At 42.1% G+C, this 21,471-nt stretch overlaps 2 protein-coding genes across 2 annotated transcripts in view; one reads left to right on the top strand and one right to left on the bottom strand.

The window, feature by feature from the left end:
• The window catches only part of g2e3 (G2/M-phase specific E3 ubiquitin protein ligase), a 28,779-nt gene extending 14,250 nt beyond the window's left edge, over window positions 1–14,529 (bottom strand). Inside the window, exons 1-12 of the mRNA XM_085767671.1 lie at window positions 14,352–14,529; window positions 12,688–12,762; window positions 10,568–10,665; window positions 10,345–10,446; window positions 9,462–9,586; window positions 8,505–8,673; window positions 7,351–7,457; window positions 7,131–7,247; window positions 5,813–5,937; window positions 4,783–4,876; window positions 3,870–4,052; window positions 701–855 (exon numbers count right to left, since the gene is read on the bottom strand). Coding sequence (XP_085623797.1) covers window positions 701–855; window positions 3,870–4,052; window positions 4,783–4,876; window positions 5,813–5,937; window positions 7,131–7,247; window positions 7,351–7,457; window positions 8,505–8,673; window positions 9,462–9,586; window positions 10,345–10,446; window positions 10,568–10,665; window positions 12,688–12,745 — 1,333 coding nt within the window. The 5' untranslated portion in view covers window positions 12,746–12,762; window positions 14,352–14,529. The remainder of the gene's footprint in view (window positions 1–700; window positions 856–3,869; window positions 4,053–4,782; window positions 4,877–5,812; window positions 5,938–7,130; window positions 7,248–7,350; window positions 7,458–8,504; window positions 8,674–9,461; window positions 9,587–10,344; window positions 10,447–10,567; window positions 10,666–12,687; window positions 12,763–14,351) is intronic.
• Window positions 1–21,137, top strand: part of LOC146963225 (nuclear factor 7, ovary-like) — a 59,709-nt gene extending 38,572 nt beyond the window's left edge. Inside the window, exon 2 of the mRNA XM_085767687.1 lies at window positions 19,723–21,137. Coding sequence (XP_085623813.1) covers window positions 19,740–21,137 — 1,398 coding nt within the window. The 5' untranslated portion in view covers window positions 19,723–19,739. The remainder of the gene's footprint in view (window positions 1–19,722) is intronic.
• The last annotated feature ends 334 nt before the right edge of the window (window positions 21,138–21,471 follow it).

Raw genomic sequence — 21,471 nt, 5'->3', positions numbered from 1 at the left:
AAGGAACTTTTCTATATACATGTTTGGCATAGATATTCTCCATAAAGTGCTGAAAAATAATAATTTTCATGAGAATTTGTCAGGCGAACAGTACTTTTTTTTGTCTTTTTTGGGATGTTGATGGTGATATCTTAAAATCGAATTGCAACAAACCCCAGAATCTTTTTTTCATGCCTCCCCCTATGTGTCAAGATACTCTCTGCCAAATTTTATAGTTGTATGACTATTTATTCCATTGTAGTACCTAAATATTTGCATTTACATCATTTTGCCAGCAAAATGACCCCAGAAAGGGGTTTTGGCCCATGTAGCTTTCCAGCAGCTAGTTGACCGGGTTGTCCACCCAGGTTTTAATCCTTGAAGTTCCTAGATATCATTTCTGGTGTCAAACCTTTTACAACGCTCCGTGTCCGTTTTTCAAAAAACTGGGATTTTGCCCCCTGGGTATATAGCTCTTTGTCAGCAGATACAAGTGATTCAAACTAAGACATGACAGTGGACAAGCGTTAGACAAAGGTTTAAAATGCAGCGTTTTCACACGTATGTCTATGGGGGAATCGGTTTGTTTTCCCCCCACGGCTCTGACCGGAAGTGATGTTTCCTTGGTTGCCGACTCGGTGTATGTATGGCAACAGCGTTTTTCAAAATAAAAGCCCGGCCCGAGCCCTGTCAAAGTAAAAGCAGGCGGTGGATTCGGTACCTTGGGCGTCCAGCGCCAGGTTCTTGGACCCGTCCGGACCCTCGAACACCGCCGAGTCCTGGATCTGCTGCACCAGCAGCTTCAGGAAGTGGCGCCGCGCCGCCTCGCCGTCCCGGGGGCTGCTGGGAAACGTAGTCTGCTTCCCGTCCCGGGGGCTGCTGGGAAACGTAGTCTGCTTCCCGTCCCGGGGGCTGCTGGGAAACGTAGTCTGCTGCTCGTCTCTGAACCTGGACAGAGACGCAGGTCAGAGGTCGAGGCGCCAATAAAAGTACGGTCACTCTGGCGCTAAGCCTTTTAGTTTGCTGGTTCGTTTGTTTTTTAGACGATAGGAAGTTAATTCGTTAAAGGGATAGCTCAACATTTTGTCAAATTGGCCCATTGCCATAATCCCTATAGTCATAGCAGTAGGTTCGTTACCTTTAATTGTCGGTGCAAGCTATTTTTAGAACGGCGGAGCAGAGCCGTGAGCTGCTCAGAGCTACGCTACGGAGGCTCATTATGGGATTTCTTGGTTTCCCTGCATCAAACTCATCAAATACACAATCCAACAACTCCACAACGCTCTGGTGGACAAGTTGTGACCTGCACATTCACCACGCTATGAGATAATAACACAACGTTACCACACAGAGTTGTTTTAGAGGGAAATTCATGCAAAACCGCTGATGCACGTTGCCTTCAGGGACAGTTTTTCATCAACAGTCTCTGAATTTACCTCCGTGGAGATCGATCGGAACAGATCATGGATGAACTCTGATCCGTTGCACCGCTACTTATAATATTTCGACTTCCCTTCTTGAAGTTTTATATTGAGTTGGCAAAACTTAAGTGTGTTGCAAATGTTACATAATAAACTGGTATAGGTGTAGCCTATATGATGAGCTAAAATAAAACATTAAAAGTTTGAGTATTTAACATAAAAAGCATCTAATTTGAAGGGAGGTTTGACAGTCCTAGTACTAAGCCTTTTAAATGAATTGCTGAATGTTCATTATCTGATGTTCAGTGATCAGTGTCTTTTCAGTCAGATTAATGTTGTTATCCTGTCACTGGAGCATATGCACACATCATTTCACTGCAATGATCTTGTATTATTGTATGTGACAAATACCCAGAACCAATGCATCTAAGAAGAAGGTAATGTGTATAGTATAGCGCTGGTGTCGAGTTTTAAAATGAAACTGAAGGAAGCTGTGATTCGTCATGAAATTACGTTGAACTCTATAATCATATTAATGCATTTATGTTGAATAACTTCATGCAATTCTTCATATAACTCTTCTATAATCATGTTAATATATTTACTGTACTCTGAATGACTTAATGTAATTAGTGAATGCTGAAAGCAACACTATTGTTCTTCGTGTCGGCCATCTACTAGTGGTATCTACATACCAACTAGTCCTACATACTTTGTGCAACTTCAACAATTTGTCAAATTGTGCAGCTTCTTCGGGATATTATTGCTGTCACTCAACTTTTTGATATTCTCCATGTCCCATAGGAAATGCATTGGAACGGTCCTCAAACTCCTAAACTCTGAACCTCATCTGCTTCCACATACTTTCACCTACAGGCTTCATTAAACTCTTAAATTGTTAACAAACCTTTACAGTGTTGAACTTCTAAACAGCTCTTTCATATCTTATACCGTTATTGCTATAAAGTCTTTCAAAGAACACAAGCATTTGACGAATTTCTCACTTTTCAATGTATTGTGTCGGTCAGAGTGAGTGCAGGAGAGCCACAAAGGCGACTGGAACTTTTCTCTTTAAACTGTCACCAAAGCTACAAATGAAACTCTACACTCATGATTCTGGAAACAGTTTGTAGCCACACTTGTCCTCTGGCTCAAAATGTGGTGAAAAAATCACAGATACTTGGAGAATAATTTTAAATACTTTTTAAATGCAGCCAGGGAGCTCTCTACTCTCTGCTCCCATTTACCACAGTTCATTCTTTTTCAGAGTCGAGCAGATGGAGCTCCAGTCACACCTCACACAGAACTTCTACTTCTATCTCTGGTTTATTTTCTCATTATCATCTTCAATCTACAATCTCTCTCTTTCTCCCTTGGTTTGGTTCAACACTTTCAACTATCCAGCTAATCACCGGACAGGTCTTTGATTTATCACGGTATATAGGAAAAAAAAAGCTTAATGTTTACTGAATGTTAATCCTGTACTTACTCTCTTCGTCAATGTCTTCTGCTAATTTAGCATGGCTTCATGGCTTCAGCATTCACACACAGTTTTCCTTATGGAACGCTTTCTAGTTCTTCATATAATTCTTCTATAATCATTAATATATTTATGTTCAATAACTTCATGTTAGGGATGTCACGATTACTTGTTTTCACAATTAATCGCGGTATTAAACGGCACAATTAATTAATCGTAAAGATTCCTAAATTAAATACCGTCACTTCCCAAATAAGATGATGTTGGAACCTTATCGGCAGATGTGGCGCAAAAATAAAGGTGAATGCATCGATACTGGTCCATTTATTTAACGTAACATTGAATCGGTAGGAATTTAAATGTTAGTGTGTCATTTGTATTAAAAAAAAAACACAAAATAAAACAAAAAATGATTAAAATAAATGTAAACATTTGGTATAGATGACAATTTATGACCTGAATATTTCAAACATTTCCCCAGGGGGGTAAATAATTGGTCATATATTCATAGATATTTGAAATATTTTGTGTTACAATGAGTAATGTAATTATATTTTGACTATATTTGATTTTACACATTCATAGTGTTGTGAAATTAATTAGCCTAATGCATAATAATCGTGATAATCGTAACACCGTGATTATTTCTCTGACAATAATCGTACCAAGAAAATTTGTAATCGTGACATCCCTAATCATGTTAATATATTTATGTTCAATAACTTCATGTAACTCTTCTATAATCATGGTAAAACATTTGCTCTGAATGACTTCATGTAATTCTTCTGTGAAAATGCTGTAATGATTTAATTGTCTCTGTTTAACATGGACCCGAGGAAGAACAGTCTTCGTTTCAATGAAGGCCAATGGGGATCCAAAAGAAACAATAAAAAAGGAACAACAAACAAATGAACAATGAACAAATGAACCCTCCTGAGCTCTCGAACTGAGGGGGAGGAGGGGGGGGAGGAGGCGGCGAGTCCACAGACCTGACGGACAGCGAGGCCGCGGGGTCGAAGTCGGGCCGGCGGACCAGGTCCAGACCGGCCGCCAGGGCCTGGTTCCCACACACCTCCAGCGGCTGCACGCGGAGCGGCCGCAGCTGAGGCAGCAGCGTCTGCAGCAGCTGCTCCGGGGACACGGGGGAGACGGGGGAGACGGGGAGCGACGGCCTGAGACACAGAGAGGGAGAGGGAGAGGGAGAGGGAGAGCTGTTAGTGAGGGAGCAGCATGGTTCAGAATGTGTTTGAATGTTCCCGTTTTTCTGCACTGTCAGCATTCACATTGCTCACAGGACACAAATTACACTTTTTTTTGTCTCTCGCAGTGGGTTTGTTACCTTTAATTGTCGGTGCAAGCTATTTTTTAGAACGGCGGAGCAGAGCCGCGAGCTGCCCAGAGCTACGCTACGGAGGCTCATGGGATTTCTTGGTTTCCCTCATCAAACTCATCAAATACACAATCCAACAACTCCACAACGCTCTGGTGGACAAGTTGTGACCTGCACATTCACCACGCTATGAGATAATAACACAACGTTACCACACAGAGTTGTTTTAGAGGGAAATACATGCAAAACCGCTGATGCGCGTTGCCTTCAGGGACAGTTTTTCATCATCAGTCTCTGTATAACCCTCTACAACAACTCTGTGTGGTAACGTTGTGTTATTATCTCATAGCGTGGTGAATGTGCAGCTCACAACTTGTCCACCAGAGCGTTGTGGAGTTGTTGGATTGTGTATTTGATGAGTTTGATGAGGGAAACCAAGAAATCCCATAATGAGCCTCCGTAGCGTAGCTCTGAGCAGCTCACGGCTCTGCTCCGCCGTTCTAAAAATAGCTTGCACCGACAATTAAAGGTAACGGTTGAACTATCCCTTTAATAACATCACACTGTCGTACCTCTTGCGGCCGGCGGGGGAGTGGATGGGCGACAGGCGGCGTTTGGACAGGAGGCTCCTCCTCTGACCCCCGAGAGGAGACGCGACCAGGGAGGCTGCACGAGACAGAGACACGAGACGGTTCACATAGAATCAACCAATCAGAGCACAGCACAGTCAGTCAGTCAGTAGTTGTGTTTCCATCCACCTTTTTTTATTTGCATTTTCAAAAATTGCGAATAAATATGCCGGAAATTCGAAAAAAGGCAGTAAATGCGCATAAAAGTTTTTACGCTTTGGGGGGGTGGATTTGTCAGCGTATCGATTAAAGGAAATGTGACTTTTTGTTATGGAAACAGGTTATGCCAATTGAGCCAGAGTTTGTGGGTGAAATGCTGCTGGACGACGACTTCCCAAAAGTCCCTTCACCCGCCGACGTTCAAAGAAATGGAGAACGACGCCCCGGTCTCCCAGCTCTCGTCTCTGCACCCCGCAACACAAACGCGCTCCGTAACCCATAATCTTTTGTTTATGACGGTTAAGACGACACAAACACACGCTGTAACATCGTTATGTAACGTTATCCACCGCTACATTTATTGATTTTTCGCCGGCTTTGTTGTCAACAGATGCACATGGAGGAGAGGAGCGTAACCAAAACAGCAGAAAAGCGAGCAGACTGTCACAGTTCCTACTGTCTTTCTGTGTAAATATCTCATGTTACAACATGAAAACCTGCAGCTTATATTCAAGTGCGGCCTATATATGTATTTTCTTTTAAAATTTAGCTGGTGCGGCTTATACAGGTGCGTCTATAGTCCGGAAAGTACGTAAATTGTCCATGATGTTGAGTGTCAGCTGATGGATACATTCACGCTCTCTTATGACGTAATCTCACGGCGCACTCCTCCTCTCCCAATAATCGCAAAACAATAATGAATGGAAACGGTCATAAATTCGCATTTGCTTTTTGCGCATTTTCACAAAATCCTCTCTTAAATTCGATACATGTGGATGGAAACCCAGTGAGTGAGTCACATGGCGGGTCAGACCTCGGCCGTCGGTGGCCTGCGTGCAGTCGGAGCAGGCCCAGTCCCGCGTGTCCAGCTTCAGACCCGAACACTTCCTGTGAGTTCCTCTGGAGCCACAGAGCCGACAGCGGATCACCTCGAACCACCTGAGACGGTCAGAGACAGGAGGGGGTTAGGGTTTAAAACCTTAAAAAGGTTGTTATTGTTTTATATGTTCATTAGTTTTCATTTTCATTTAGTTTTTCAGTTTGATTTTTTTAGTTTTAGTGAGTTCAACAAGTGATGAATCAGTTTTAGTTCAGCTTTTATTGTTGAGGAATTGACTAGTTTTTATTTTGATTTTATTTAGTCTTAGTCTTAGTTTTTTTTTATTGTTTTTCAGTTTACTTAATTTATTTGTCGTTATGCATAACTGTACAACGAAATAGGAGAGAAATTATTGTTTCACTGTTCTCTCAGTTATTTAACTATAATAAACCTGGTTGTAACTCACCCAATACAGTGTTTCCCACACATTCATTTATTCGTGGTGGTCCGCCACAAAAGAATTACGTCCGCCACAAATAGATTTTTCGACTTTTGGCTCGACCAACACAATATCGTTCCGTACATTCATCTCCGCATAGCGCTGTTTCTCTGTTATTGTCGTTCACACACACAGAGAAGGGCGCATGCACGACAGTAGTGCGCGGTAAAAGCGAAACTCGTATGGTCTGATCCCCGCCCCCCGTCTGACGATACGATTATATATTATATTATAAAAACGACAATGTGGTTGATTTTTTCAAACTAGCAGTAAAACTAGTAACTACGACACATAGACACAGACGTATTCTGCTGATAGTCCCCCAGAAGTTTTTGTTTTGTTTTATATCAGATCCATGGAGTTTAAAAAAAACAACAAGTTACCACTTTAAGATGATTTGAAATTATAACGAGTCATTATTCCTAAGGTGCTTTGTTTTAATGTGAAGTACTTGCAGTGAACGATTCTATGTTATTCAGCTGCAGCAATAGTGATTACATATAGAGATAGAGTTTGTGATGATTTTATACTGTGATTTTATTCTATAGCTCCACTTGTAGTGTAGTGTAGTGTACTGTACTGCCTCATTTGTGTTTATTTATTTATTTTATTTTATGTTATTGTCCCGTTATTATATGTACTGGTCTGCGTTTTAATTGCTTTTTTTTTTTATTATCTGGATGAGCGAGAGACACCTGAATTTCCCTACTGGGATTAATAAAGTATCTATCTATCTATCTATCTATCTATCTATCTATCTATCTATGACTCTCAACGTCACGCCCTGGTTCTGATTGGTCGATGATCTCGTACCCGGTCTTGGCTGAGTGCGATCGTCCGCCGTTGCAGAGGCAGCTGAGCGCGTCGCAGCGTCTGTAAACCTCCAGCAGCTCCGAGTACGCGTTCGCCTCCAACTCCCATGATGCATCTCTGCAGGACGGACAGGACGGGACAGAACGGGACACGCAGTGAGCTAGCAGTCCATGTGTGTGTGTGTGTGTGTGTGTGTGTCTCCATGGCGACGGTGCGTTACCTCTCGGGGATGAAGACGCCCATCCGCAGCATCTCCTCCTGGAAGTTCTCCTTGTTGTTGCAGAGCGTGCACCTGAAAAAGAAGAGGCCGGCGCTGTGGGCCTGACGCTGACACACACACACAGACACACACACACACACACACACACACACACACACACACACACACACACACACACACACACACACACACACACACACAGACACACACACACACACACACACACACACACACACACACACACACACACACATACACACACACTTAAATCACAAACTTAAACATATGACGCTAATTTTTTTTTAAGTTTTTCAAACTCCTCATTTATGTTCATGACTTCATGAGGCTCGGAGTTTGTTCACTACATCAGAAAAACACATTTTTAGAGTTTAAGACTTTTTATTCTATAGTTTTACTGTTTTTTTTTAAATAAATAGTTGGTTTTAAATATTTTTATTAACATTCAAATGCGAAAACATTTAATTCATTTTAAATCTAATGTTTATTTATAATCATAGGCGCTGGAGGGCCGATCAGAACCAGTACCTACTGTCAAATTAAATCTGTAGATAAACTGTGGGTAATGTATTTAATTTGTGCTTTTAATTCTCTTTAAAGTTATTCATAGATCGCCTGTTTTGGAGGCTTTTTAATATGAGGAAAAGTAAATAAATACACAGACTGTCCCTGAAGGCAACGTGCATGCATTTCCCTCAAACACATGCAAACAACTCTGTGTGGTAACGTTGTGTTATTATCTCATAGCCTGGTGAATGTGCAGCTCACAACTTGTCCACCAGAGCGTTGTGGAGTTGTTGGATTGTGTATTTGATGAGTTTGATGGAGGGAAACCAAGAAATCCCATAATGAGCCTCCGTAGCGTAGCTCTGAGCAGCTCACGGCTCTGCTCCGCCGTTCTAAAAATATCTTGCACCGACAATTAAAGGTAACGAACCTACTGCTATGACTATAGGGATTATGGCAATGGGCCGATTTGACTAAATATTGAACTATCCCTTTAAAAACATATAAAAACAGATTTTAACAATAGTTTTATTCTCTTAGTTCTTCTTTCTTTTTATTCCCGACTCTTTTCTGCCTCGTCACGTTTGAGCTGCTGATGCTAGATCGACCTGACCAGAGCGTCTCCGTACCTGGACGCAGTCGCGGTGGAACCAGCTGCCGTGGCAACAGGGACACTTGAGGACGGAGTAGGACAGGACGGGCTCGATGGCGTCCAGACAGACGGAGCAGGACTGAGGGAGACTGAAGTCTGAGCCGACACTCAGAGTCTGAGACGGACCGTGGTCCGGACAGTAGGACCTGCACACACACACACACACAGAGACACACACACACAGACACACACACACACACACAGAGACACACAGAGACACACACACACAGACACACACACACACGGTGGGTCACTGGACAGGAAGTCACGTGACATCAGAGATTTGTGACGTCACAAAGGAAACGGTAAGAGATCGATCAGTGGAAATGTTTGTGAGCTGACAAATTCAAACAGTATTTAATATTCAATTACTTTTTTTATTGATCATAAAACACTTTTAGAGACATTTTAAAACACTTTAAAAAAAACTAGTGCTGTCAATCGATTAAAATATTTAATCGCGATTAATCTCATGAATGTCATAGTTAACTCGCGATTACTCGCAAATTACCCTTGAATTATCATTTTAATACTCTTGATTTGCGTTAGCGCGTTAACTTTGACAGCCTTAAGAAAAACATTTTTAAACTTTTTGACTTGCTGACGTTTCAGACTCTTTTAAAGACTTTGTTGTAAAAACTTTTTAACTGAGAGTTTATCCCTTTAAAGACTTCTGAACCTTTTAAACTTTAGCTTTAAACGTTGACTTTCGACTTGAGGATATTTAATGACGTTTTACAGATATTCTAAGACGTCTATAACAACATTTAAAACTTTAACATTTTATGACTCTTATAAAAACTTTTAAAGAAATTCATTTTCAAAACACTTTTTAAGATTTTTTATGACATTTGACCTTTTTAAGAACTTCTTAAGACACTTCCTGCTGTGTGTGTACTGTGTAGTCAGTGTGTGTGTGTGCGCGTTCACTCACGGGAAGATGCCGGTGAACTGGGAGATGAAGCCGTGTTTCCTGCCACAGGGGAAGTGAACCATCTTCCTGCAGCTCCTGACGTTACAGCCGACACACGCGCCCTTCTTCTTACAGCCGCTGCACGTCTGACACACACACACACACACACACAGATAGTAAACACACTACGGCTGCAACTAACTAACGATTATTTTCAATATCAATAAATGTGTCGATTATTTAAACGATTAATTGATTAGTTGTTTGGTCAATAAAATGTCTAAAAACGTCAATCAGTGTTTCTCAAACCAGCAGACGACATCGTCCTCAAATGTCTTGTTTTGTCCACAAACCAAAGAGAGACTCAGTTTATTGTCATAAAGGAACAAAGAAACCAGAAATATTCACATTTAAGAAGCTGGAATCAGAGAATCTGGACTTTTTTTCTTTAAAAAAAAAACGACTCAAACTGATTATTAGATTATCAGAATAGTTGACGATTAATTTAATAATTGACTATTAATTGTTGCAGCTCTATCAAACAGACACCGAGGGGTTTGTTCACTTCAAGACAGACGACATGTTTGCAAATGGAGCTGGAATACAACGTCTGAGTTTGTTTGAAGCTCCTGTTTGTTTTGGCAAAAATATGTTCTCTTTGTTCGATAAGAGAATTAAAAAGAAAGTTTTCACACGTCAGCTGTCTTTTTTTGAGGTTTAATAAGCATTCATGGAACAAAGAAACCAGAAATATTCACATTGAAGAAGCTGAAATCAGAGAATTTGGACGATTAATTTAATAATAAATTATTGTTTGATTAATCGATTAATTGTTGCGGCTCTAAAACACACACACACACACAGACAACAACAGTAAAACACAACGGCAGATGATCGTCCTCACCAGTCGAGTCGAGCGACGGACTTCCTGTTTGATGTCGTCCACCAGGAAACCAAAGACGCCCTCGTCCTCCTCCCCCCGCTGGTACACACCGGAGGACGTCAGCTGAACACACACACACACACACACACACACACATCATCTATTTGTACATATGTGTCGTCAGCTGTTAAAACACACACACACACACACACACACAAACAGACACACAAATACACACACTTACCAAGCAGAGGTAGTGGACGGACAGCTTGTGCTCCTTCAGTGTGACCTTTTCCCCAAACATGGCCGGATCATCATCACTTGACCTGCAGAGGACACAACCTGAACACACACACACACACGGACGCACACACATGTCAGCAGCTTCACACACACAGACACACACACATATAGAGGGTATGCGTTTACGTCACGTTGCCCTCGGCAACGCCCCGTTCGATCGGACTGAGTGGCAAAACAAACCTCCCTCAACGTGCTGGCGGATAGCGGTGGACTCATAAACATAAAATATCTTATATCAAAACAAATTGATGTCAAAAGGAATCGACAACCAGCTCAACACAACCGTCGGCTCCACGGACACTTCCTGTAACCATAGTAACACACAGTGTGAGCGCGGCACCTGCAGAGTGACTGACAGGCTGCTGTTACTGTGCAGAGGGACGAGATTACAGCTGTTACTGTCGTCCTGACAGTGACTCCCGACACTTAAAGCAGAAGTAAGCGATCCGGTGGTTTTCGCTAATGCTGCGTTCCAGGCAGGCTTTTGAAATCGTAAATTACAGCTTCAAGTCAGGACTTACGACTTTGTAGCGTTCCAGGCAACCCACTCGTGTTTCTCCGACCTGTTTTACCTGTGAAAGTCACTATAACGGCCACTCGTAACTTCTGACCGGTGAACTCGTACCAGATCGAACTGGTACGACTTCACAGGTCAGAAAAACACGAGTTTCCTTGAACGCACCATAACAGTCCTCGTCCCTACGTCGCCACATTCACGGCGTTCCTTGGCTGCACACACAGCCCTGCATGCCGTTCTCTCTCCTCATTGGATAAAAACTGTAGGATACGATAAATGTTTTCTCTTCGGCTCAGAGCAGAGCAGAGGGACTGACAGACCCGTGTTTCAGACCAAACACTCTATGTAAGTGATTGCTGTCGGAAGATACAACTATTTAAAGGGATAGTTCAACATTTTGGCAAATTGGCCCATTGCCATAATCGCTATAGTCATAGCAGTAGGTTCATTACCTTTAATTGTAGGTGTAAGCTATTTTCAGTACGGCGGAGCGCAGCAGCTGGCTGCTCAGAGCTACGCTATGGAGGCTAACGGAATTTCTTGGTTTCCCTCATTAAACTCATCAAATTCAACATCCCAAAACTCCACAGCGCTTTTAAAGACAAGTTGTGACCTGCACAACCACCACGCTATGAGATAATGACGGAACGATACGAAACGGAGCCGTTTTCGAGGTAAATACAGGGTAAATACGGAGACTGCTTGCTGAAAAACTGTCCCTGAACGCAACGCGCATCAGCGGTTTTGTATGAATTTACCTCGAAAACGGCTCCGTTTCGTATCGTTCCGTCATTATCTCATAGCGTGGTGGTTGTGCAGCTCACAACTTGTCTACAAAAGCGCTGTGGAGTTTTGGGATGTTGAATTTGATGAGTTTAATCAGGGAAACCAAGAAATTCCCTTAGCCTCCATAGCGTAGCTCTGAGCAGCCAGCTGCTGCGCTCCGCCGTACTGAAAATAGCTTACACCTACAATTAAAGGTAATGAACCTACTGCTATGACTATAGCGATTATGGCAATGGGCCAATTTGCCAAAATGTTGAACTATCCCTTTAAGACTTATATTAACACAAATATATCACTTACTTCTGCTTTAAACAGGAGCTGCTTTTATTCTGAAAAACTCTGACCAGTCAAACTGTAGGATGTGTTAGAGGACTAATTTATCTGTCTAAACATCATAACTATGACACCTGAAACTGTAAACACAGCTGATTGATCAACAAAAATGACCGCTCCAGTGAATTTACTTTCCGTCATTGAGAACAGGTTCTTGAATGTAACTCGGTCAAAGTGAGACGTATCCTCTAGATTTTAGCAGTTCTGTTAGGTCATGCTGCTGCTTTACATGCTGGCAAAGCTAGACATGTCAGACTTGTGTGGGCTCAGAGGAAATCGCTCCGTTACTGCGTCGTTTTTAAACTTTGGCGGCTCTGCCACTCGTCTTTTTGCCACTCAGTGGACGTTCCACAGCGACTTCCGAGTACCGTGACGTCATGTGCATACCCTCTATACCAGTGTATCTCGGTGTGTCGGTGACTCACAGTCTTCCTGGAGGCTGTCGGGGTCGAACACCTGCGTCCTCCTCACCTTCTTCTTCATGTTGGTGTGTGAAGATCCTGTTGGGACACACAACACAACGCAACGCAGGGGTCAAAGGTCACGAACTCACTGATGTCGAGACACAATTGAAAAGCAGCTCCTTTGTCATATTGTAGTTGTGCAGCTCAAGTTTCTAATGTAACAACAACAAACTCAACCTAAAGTAAGAAGTTCGTTACCTTTAATTGTCGGTGCAAGCTATTTTTAGAACGGCGGAGCAGAGCCGTGAGCTGCTCAGAGCTACGCTACGGAGGCTCATTATGGGATTTCTTGGTTTCCCTCATCAAACTCATCAAATACACAATCCAACAACTCCACAACGCTCTGGTGGACAAGTTGTGAGCTGCACATTCACCACACTATGAGATAATAACACAACGTTACCACACAGAGTTGTTTTAGAGGGAAATTCATGCAAAACCACTGATGCACGTTGCCTTCAGGGACAGTTTTTCATCATCAGTCTCTGTATTTCCCTCTAAAACAACTCTGTCTGGTAACGTTGTGTTATTATCTCATAGCGTGGTGAATGTGCAGCTCACAACTTGTCCGCCAGAGCGTTTTGGTGTTGCAATGTGCTATAAACAAAAAGCTTTCTGCTAAATTAGCTGTGACAAATGATGTAAACATAGAAACATGCATTGTAAAAAGTGAATTACATTTATTCTACATTTGAGAACAGACTCATTTTCCTGTATATAGTCAGATGTTTATAATTACATCACATCATTGACCCTCATATATAGGTAATAAATACTGCTCTGGAAAACATAAAGAGACCACTCTAAATGTTTATTTCTTTTAAATAAATCAGATTCACATCTATATTTAATGAGGAAGACGATAAAAACCACTGCTGTGATTAAAATTAAGGTTATTCCACCAATGTTGATTTCTGAACTCTCTCTCTTCTGAACAGTGTTGTGTTAAATGATTATGAACTTGTTTTGCTTGCATTATTATTATTCGAGGTCTGAAACTTAACACTTTTTTTTGTTATTTTAAGGTAGTCATTTTCTGCAGATAGGAAATGCTCTAAATAACAACGTTATGTTGTCTATAGTTTATACGAGAGAACAAAAGTGTTCATTTTACTCTCCCACATACCTATAAATAATAAAAATCAGAGAAACTGATCATTTTTAAGTGGTGTCTTCATGTTTTTCCAGTTTTAATTTCCTTTTGCTGCAATGTTATGTTTCTGAACTGATGTCTGTCGTATTGCACTTGTCCGTATTATGAATGGATCCCATTTTAAACAGATAAAAACAGTATTTTGCATTATATCATGGTTATAGCTGCTGTAATACTAGTCAATGGAGGTTGTGCTGAACTTCCTGACACAGGGGCGTGTTAACTTTACATGGCCGTTAACGGTCGGATCGATAACAACAACTATGGGAACAAAACGAGAAGTTAAACTTGGTTCAAATGTAAAAAGTAAAACTAACGACAGGACAGAGGGGATAAAAAAACACACATTTATATGTAAACATGCGGAATTAAAAAGACAAGGCGGCGAAGTCCAAACAAACGGTGGAAAATATCGATTAAATTAAATTAAACTGTGACGCAGAGTTCGTCAGAAACGAGTCCGTCGACCTACTTCAGATTCCCGGGTGGAGGAGTTCAGTCCGCGGCCATTTCCCTCTGGTTCCCCGGTGTTATGTTTTGTTTTTATTCCGCTGGTTTGTGTGTGTGTGTGTGTTATTATTCTTTATCACTAGCGGCGACTTTTTAAATTTCCCTCTTCAAAACAAAAGACACTCATTTCCGGTTCCGCTCCTTCTAGACTTGTTCTTCGCTGCAGCGCCGCCATCCGCCCCACTGGAAACAACCGGTACTACACTTCTCCTCCGTTTGTTTGTCCAGTTGATAATAAGGTTTTTACTCGCAAAATCTGAATATACGACCCATGAATATGTATAACTGCTATAAAATTAAATCGATTTGGTTTCCGTAGCCTTATAATTATTATTTTATATTGTAAACAGTCAGACTGACAGTTTGTCCTTGAGTTCTTCTGTTTTCGGTTTTCCTACGTCCATGAAGGTAGGTTGCCATGGCAACGTGTTGCTGTTTTAGGAGCGGGAACTGCCGTGAGCGCCCTGGGAGAAGAGGAAAAAGGAGAGGAAAGCTAGAAGCAAAGACAGTTTAATTTGTGTCCGAAATCACCCCCTACTCACTATATAGTGCACTATATAGTGACCACGCCATTTTGTAGTGGTGTCCGAATGTTTAGTGATTATTAATGTTCACTATATAGTGCACTGAATCTATCCCACAATTCACCGCGAAATGTAGTGAGCATCCGATGGTCACTAACCGGAGCAAGATATCCCATCATGCATTGCGGTCACGGATCGACGCCGTTAACACACCGGCCCAGAACGACCGGTGTAGCTACCAAATAAATGCAGTAGTGCAGCAGCCTCAATAAATGTGTCCAGGCTGCCAGAGTTGTCCGGTCACGGCTTCCACAGACTCCCACAACAAACGTCGGAGCAAATTTCCTAACAAGTGTTATAAACTGACCACAGACTCTGGATAGCGATGCTAATTTCTGTTAGCCCGTCTATGGTGTTTTACATTAACGTTAGCATTAAGCTAGCGACATTATGCTTAGTTGTGACACTGGCTGTGTGTGTTTTGAATGTTGTTTCAAACTACGGTATGTGGGTTTGATTGAACATCTTTGATGCTTAAATATATATATATTACCGCTTAATATATTGCTTTACTCCTCTACACCGGCCGTTGCCATGGTTGTATCCATGGTATGTGCACCAGCTGTTACAATCGCTGTCAGAACGTTTTAATTACGCGACGTAATACGTCATTAACTGTGCGGCGGAGTAGTGTCCGAAAGTGTTTTTTTATTTGACCAGTGAGTCCACTATATAGTCCACTATATTGAATTCACTATATAGGGAGTAGGGAGGAGGGAATAAATAGAGTGAGTGATTTCGGACACAACAGGGGTTGTGTCACTAGAAGTGAGCGGTGGTTGACGTTCTTTTGTTTTGGTTCTGTTGGCGTTGGCTACGGCCCACAGTAGCCTGGGTTTAGGAATTTAATAAAAAGCGAGAGGTTTATTTCTGGTCGTTACAAGCAAAAATGAGAGAACGACGCCATCTTGTGCCGCCATGTTTGTATTGTAGCCTGAACGGAAAATCCAGCCAGCCAGAGAGCACTGACAAGCACGTTTCAACAGTTTCACGTTCATAAATAAACCAACTAAGAAGATTGAGGAGGAAACAGCAGACATCTTCACCTCATCGCTCCATGCTCCCACTCCCAGTCGTCAGTTTTTTGTCCTCGGAGGCCACCATCACGGGGTGAGGGTGAGTGAGCTAGCACTGCAATCTAGAATCTGAATGCTGGATGTCACGGTTTAGGCTAACCCCCATTTTACACACAATTTTCACTTTAGTTTTTAACATTGTAACTCTGTTTATCCATGTTAAAGAAATTAACATTGGGGGGAAAAATCTGTTGCTATTTTTCTCTGTGGTAAATCTCTATGCTAATACTGTTAGCATCATAAAGGCTCCCTAGCTGTAGTGCTAAGTCTGATGTACAATCCTCTCAGGTTATGGAAACAGTGTTGAACTTCCTTCAGTTAAAGAGGGGGGAACATTCAGATTATTCACTCAAATAAAAGCACAAACACAACACAACAAAATAATTAAATTCATATAAGTATAGGCTAAATATAGAAATAAGATATAAACGTTAAAATAGAACAACTCAGTGAGTGATAACTGCTACATTGTAGAATGATTAGCTGGTTAATGTACAGTTCATTTATATTTAATTCTAGAGACAGGAAACATCTATCTATCTATCTATCTATCTATCTATCTATCTATCTATCTATCTATCTATCTATCTATCTATCTATCTATCTATCCAGAAGAAGTTGCACAATTTGATTTAATTGTTGAAGTAGCACAAAGTATACAGTAGTGCTGCACGATTTGATAAAAAATGTGCAATTGCGATTATGGTGGGAAAATATTGCGATTTGCGATTGTGATTCTGTTGCAACCACACGCCACCCTGGAAACTAAAGAAAGTGACCACAACAATTAATTATCCTCCCTACTTTTTTAATTAAAAGTATAGTGTACTGTCATTACTAATAATACCCTTAGTTAACTGTGATTTATTTATTTTTGATAATACATATAATATTGGAGCACCTGCCTGATACAGTTGTTGGGGGCAGGGAGAGCTGGCCAGCTTTGTATGTACAACCATAAAGTTTATTGAGATTTCTTTTTTTTTTTGACAAGGCTCCACCCCCTTATCTGACTCACCGTAGACAAACCAGGAAACAGCTTCTTCCTCCAGAGACTCGAGACGATCAGATTCAGCTTCAGACCAAACTAACAACTTCCTGTGAGTGAGTCCAGCTACAACACTGCAGTGATGGCAAGTAACGAAGTACAAATACAAATATCGGTACTTTCTACTCCTTAAATTTCCCCAAAAGGCTCGTTACTTTTTTAAATATATATATCAGGGTTTTCGCGGCAAAATAAAATTACAGCTCGACTTGAGCTGAGTCTTCATAGTGCCTCCTCAGCGGGGTCGGGGTCGTCTTGCTCTCTTTTTTCTCTCCTCTCATCAGCTCCAAACTCACTCACACAGCTGTCATTGAACTCAGGTGACAGAACAACAACAACAGTCTCAGTACAGATCAGTGGCCGCTGCTGCCTCTGGGTTTTTAAAATGAGCGGGTTTGATTCTCGTGTTGGACGTCGCGCTTGAGTACTACGAATAGAAACGTGTGGAGCCGAGTCGCGCTAGTGGAAAAGGGCCATAACAACGCCCCTGAAGTGTCTCAATGACATGAGTTGAGCTTCTTCACTGACGGCACAGTGTGAAAATTTGTTTCATTTTTATTTTATTTGGCAGGGACACAGTATTTTTTGTAGGCCAGAGAAGCGTAGTTATTTTAATATTTAGTCCCTGGGTGTGCCATTCAGAATAACACACCACCTGTACAGTGAGAAACAATTGTTGCCTGATGTGCTATGAAAAAAGCTGATTAATTGGGACTACGGGCATGATTTGTGACACCACAGTTCAGAAGCCAATCCTGGTCCAAAATGTAATGTTGAAGTGTACAATACAAATGCCTAAGACTGACTATGGTGAAGTACACCGGTAGACTTACGAACAATGTTTGTTCAAACAATAACGTTGATAAAATGGATTCAATATAAATTAGTAGTAGGCTATTTGCTTTGCAGTGAATCGTGCAGTATAAATACATTTTACTTTTAACTCTTTCACTGCCAAAGACGAGTTATCTCGTCTTAGCGAATCCAAGCGTAGTCTGCCAAAGACGAGATAACTCGTCTTAGCGTTTTTTTAATGGCAACGCCATGCTGAATGTCTTGCCCTACTCCTCTGTGAAGATCAGACTTGTATCATCAAAATAAAGTGCAGAAAAACACATTTGGATTGAGAGATGTAAAAAATATAGCGTATTCCCCCCCCCCTCACGGAGCGGTGCGGGTGTCTGACTGCAGCGGCGCCGCTCCGTGACATCTGGCCGCCGGTGAGAGCTTAGGGGGCGGCGGCGGGGCTCATGGCGGCTCGGCAGCTCGTCGAAGCTCCATGCAGCTCCGTGATACAAAGCACAAACGTTAGTAACAACAACCCCGTTGATCGCTCATCGTTAGTCATCAAGAGCGTTTGGAAAGTCGCCAGATTTTGCGAGAAATCACTCGGATAGCAGCTTGAAAACCCCGCGATCTACAGTAGTGTGAATGAGGAACGGACGGCGCCGGCGAACGTGACGAGAGGTAAACGTGGTGGGAGTGTCTGTACTCTGTTGTGAGCGCACATGTCTGTGGCTGTGAGTTCAGGGGGCGTCAGCCAGAGCTGTCGGCTGTGTGTGTGTAGATGTGTGTGAGACAGAGAGAGTGAGTGAGACCGCTGCCTGCTGACCAGAGGAAGCTGGATCTGATCTAAAGCGCTGTGTTTCGGCTACAAAAACCTGTCGAACTGATCCGCGCGCGCGCGCGCGCACACACACACACACACACACACACACACACACAGACACACACGCATGCACACACACACACACACACACACACACACACGTATGCACACACGTATGCACACGCACACGTCACGTACGCACACACACTAAAAAAAAGGAAAGAAAAAGTTGTAACTCAAAGAAAAGAAAGAAAAAAGGCTGCAGTAGTGTGTGTCAGTAGCTAAATATTTTGTCTTTTGTCATCAAAAGTCATTTGTCAGTGTTGATTTAGTTGTTGTTTACAAGAGAACAACTGTACAGATGTTGAGGCGTCACTAAAGCAAAATATAAAGGAGCCAATTGTACTGGTTCACCTGAAAATGACAGCCGACACAAAAACCTCTTTTTCTCAAGATTTTGGTGCCAAAATGGCATTTTGGGCTAAACTAACCTATATTCAACCGTCAATTTCACAAGACTGGAACAAGATAGAAACAAACAGGTTTTTTTGCTGGAAACTAGAGACCCTCTTCTTTCCTTTGATGGGTTGAATGTGTATGTAGTAACAGTACATAATATTATGGTGGGTCTACGGAAATCAGTCAAAAAGCTGGAAAATGCCTGGCAAGCTGGAGGAAGCTGCTGTGAGAATGGCTGGCAGTCAAAGAGTTAATAATACTTTTGAGTAAATTTCAGAGCCTGTACTTTTTACTTTTACTTGAGTAGATATTTGGATCGGTACTTTCACTTTTACCAAAGTCGTTTTTTACACAGGTACTTTTACTTCGACTCAAGTAAAGAATCTGGGTAATTTTGCCATCTCTGCAACACTGCTGCTTCAACCTGCTGACACTCCACACACTGAAGGTGAGTTAGACTAAAACCTGGACTCAGAGTCACAGTAAACTTCAGTCAAGTCAGTAGAGGAGGAAGGGAAGCCATGACTGACTCTACTTCCTGTCTTTTGTCTTTTCAGCTTCACTCACAGACTAAATGGCTTCCAGATCAGAGGAGGATCTCTGCTGTCCGGTCTGTAAGGAGGTCTTCAGAGATCCCGTTCTTCTGTCCTGCAGCCACAGCTTCTGTAAAGACTGTCTGAAGAGATGGTGGAGAGAGAAACAAGATCGACTGTGTCCAGTTTGTAAGACAAGATCTACAAGAAAGAAACCTCCTTGTAACCTGGTGTTGAAGAACCTGTGTGAGGCCTTCTTACTAGAGAGAGAGCAGAGATCTTCAGAGCCTCTCTGCAGTCTGCACTCTGAGAAACTCAAACTCTTCTGTCTGGACCATCAGCAGCCAGTGTGTCACATCTGCAGAGACTCAGAAACACACACTAACCACAGATTCAGACCCATCAATGAAGCTGCTTTACCACTCAAGAAGGAACTCGAGGAAACTCTGGAGCCGTTAAAGAAGAAGTTAAAGGGTTTTGAAGAAGTTCAAGTGAAGTTTGATCAAACAGCAGAACACATTAAGGTCCAGGCCCGACACACAGAGAGGCAGATTAAGGAGCAGTTTAAGAAGCTTCACCAGTTTCTAGAAGAGGAAGAGGAGGCCAGGATGGCTGCACTGAGGGAGGAAGAGGAGCAGAAGAGTCAGAGGATGAAGGAGAAGATGGAGGCTCTGAGCAGAGAGATAGCAGCTCTTTCACACACAGTCAGAGCCACAGAGGACGAGCTGAGAGCTGAAGACGTCTCATTCCTGCTCAACTACAAGGCTGCAGTGGAAAGAGTCCAGCAGCGCCCCCTGCTGGAGCATCCACAGCTGGACTCAGGAGCTCTGATAGACCAGGCCAAACACCTGGGCAACCTGACCTTCAACATCTGGAACAAGATGAAGGACATGGTCTCCTACAGTCCTGTGGTTCTGGACCCAAACACTGCTGGTCCAGAACTCATCCTGTCTGAAGATCTGACCAGTGTGAGACTAGGGGACAAACAGCAGCTTCCTGACAATCCAGAGAGGATTGGTTATTCCTGCTGTGTCCTGGGCTCTGAGGGTTTTAACTCAGGGAATCACAGCTGGGATGTCGAGGTTGGAGACAATAAAGGGTGGGAACTGGGTGTGATAGCAGAGTCTGTGAAGAGAAAGAGAAAGAAGATGGAGTCTGGATTATGGACAATATGGTTTAATGGTGATAAATACTCAGCACATTCACCATCAGATCCAGACATTTATCTCCATCTGCAGAAGAAGCTCCAGAGGATCAGAGTGAATCTGGACTTGACCAGCGGAAAACTGTCGTTCTCTGATCCTGATACTAACACACACATACACACCTTCACACACACTTTCACTGAGAAGATGTTTCTATTAATGGGAACTGGTGATCTCCTCCCAGTGAAGCTGTTACCAGTGAAGGTGTCAGTGACAGTGGATCAGAGCAGTTAGAGATAAAGAGGATGATCATATCATTGTTTATTTCTTAAAGGAAGAAGTCTGAAAATTGAACCTGTTAAACTGCACCTGTCCTCCTGCTGCCTCATTATTACCAACAATCTTTATTTCTCTTTGACTTGTGGTGGTTTTTATGTTTATTATTATTCATTTTTTAAGTATATTTTTTCATTCTATTCTCAACGTTTTCATCTGTAAAATGGTTCACTCATTGCATTTACCTTGGTTTGATTGATGTTGATTATTTTATGTTATATAGTTTTTATTTTGTGTAGATCTATGAAGAGCAACAAAATGATGATTAATAACTAGATCGAAATCAACAAAA

Source organism: Trachurus japonicus, chromosome 22 (assembly GCF_045865225.1).
Source record: "Trachurus japonicus isolate A0001 chromosome 22, Traja_1.0".
In the NCBI taxonomy this organism is placed as follows: domain Eukaryota; kingdom Metazoa; phylum Chordata; class Actinopteri; order Carangiformes; family Carangidae; genus Trachurus; species Trachurus japonicus.
Note: the sequence above shows the minus strand (reverse complement) of the source record. Positions and strands in the feature narration are given on the sequence as shown.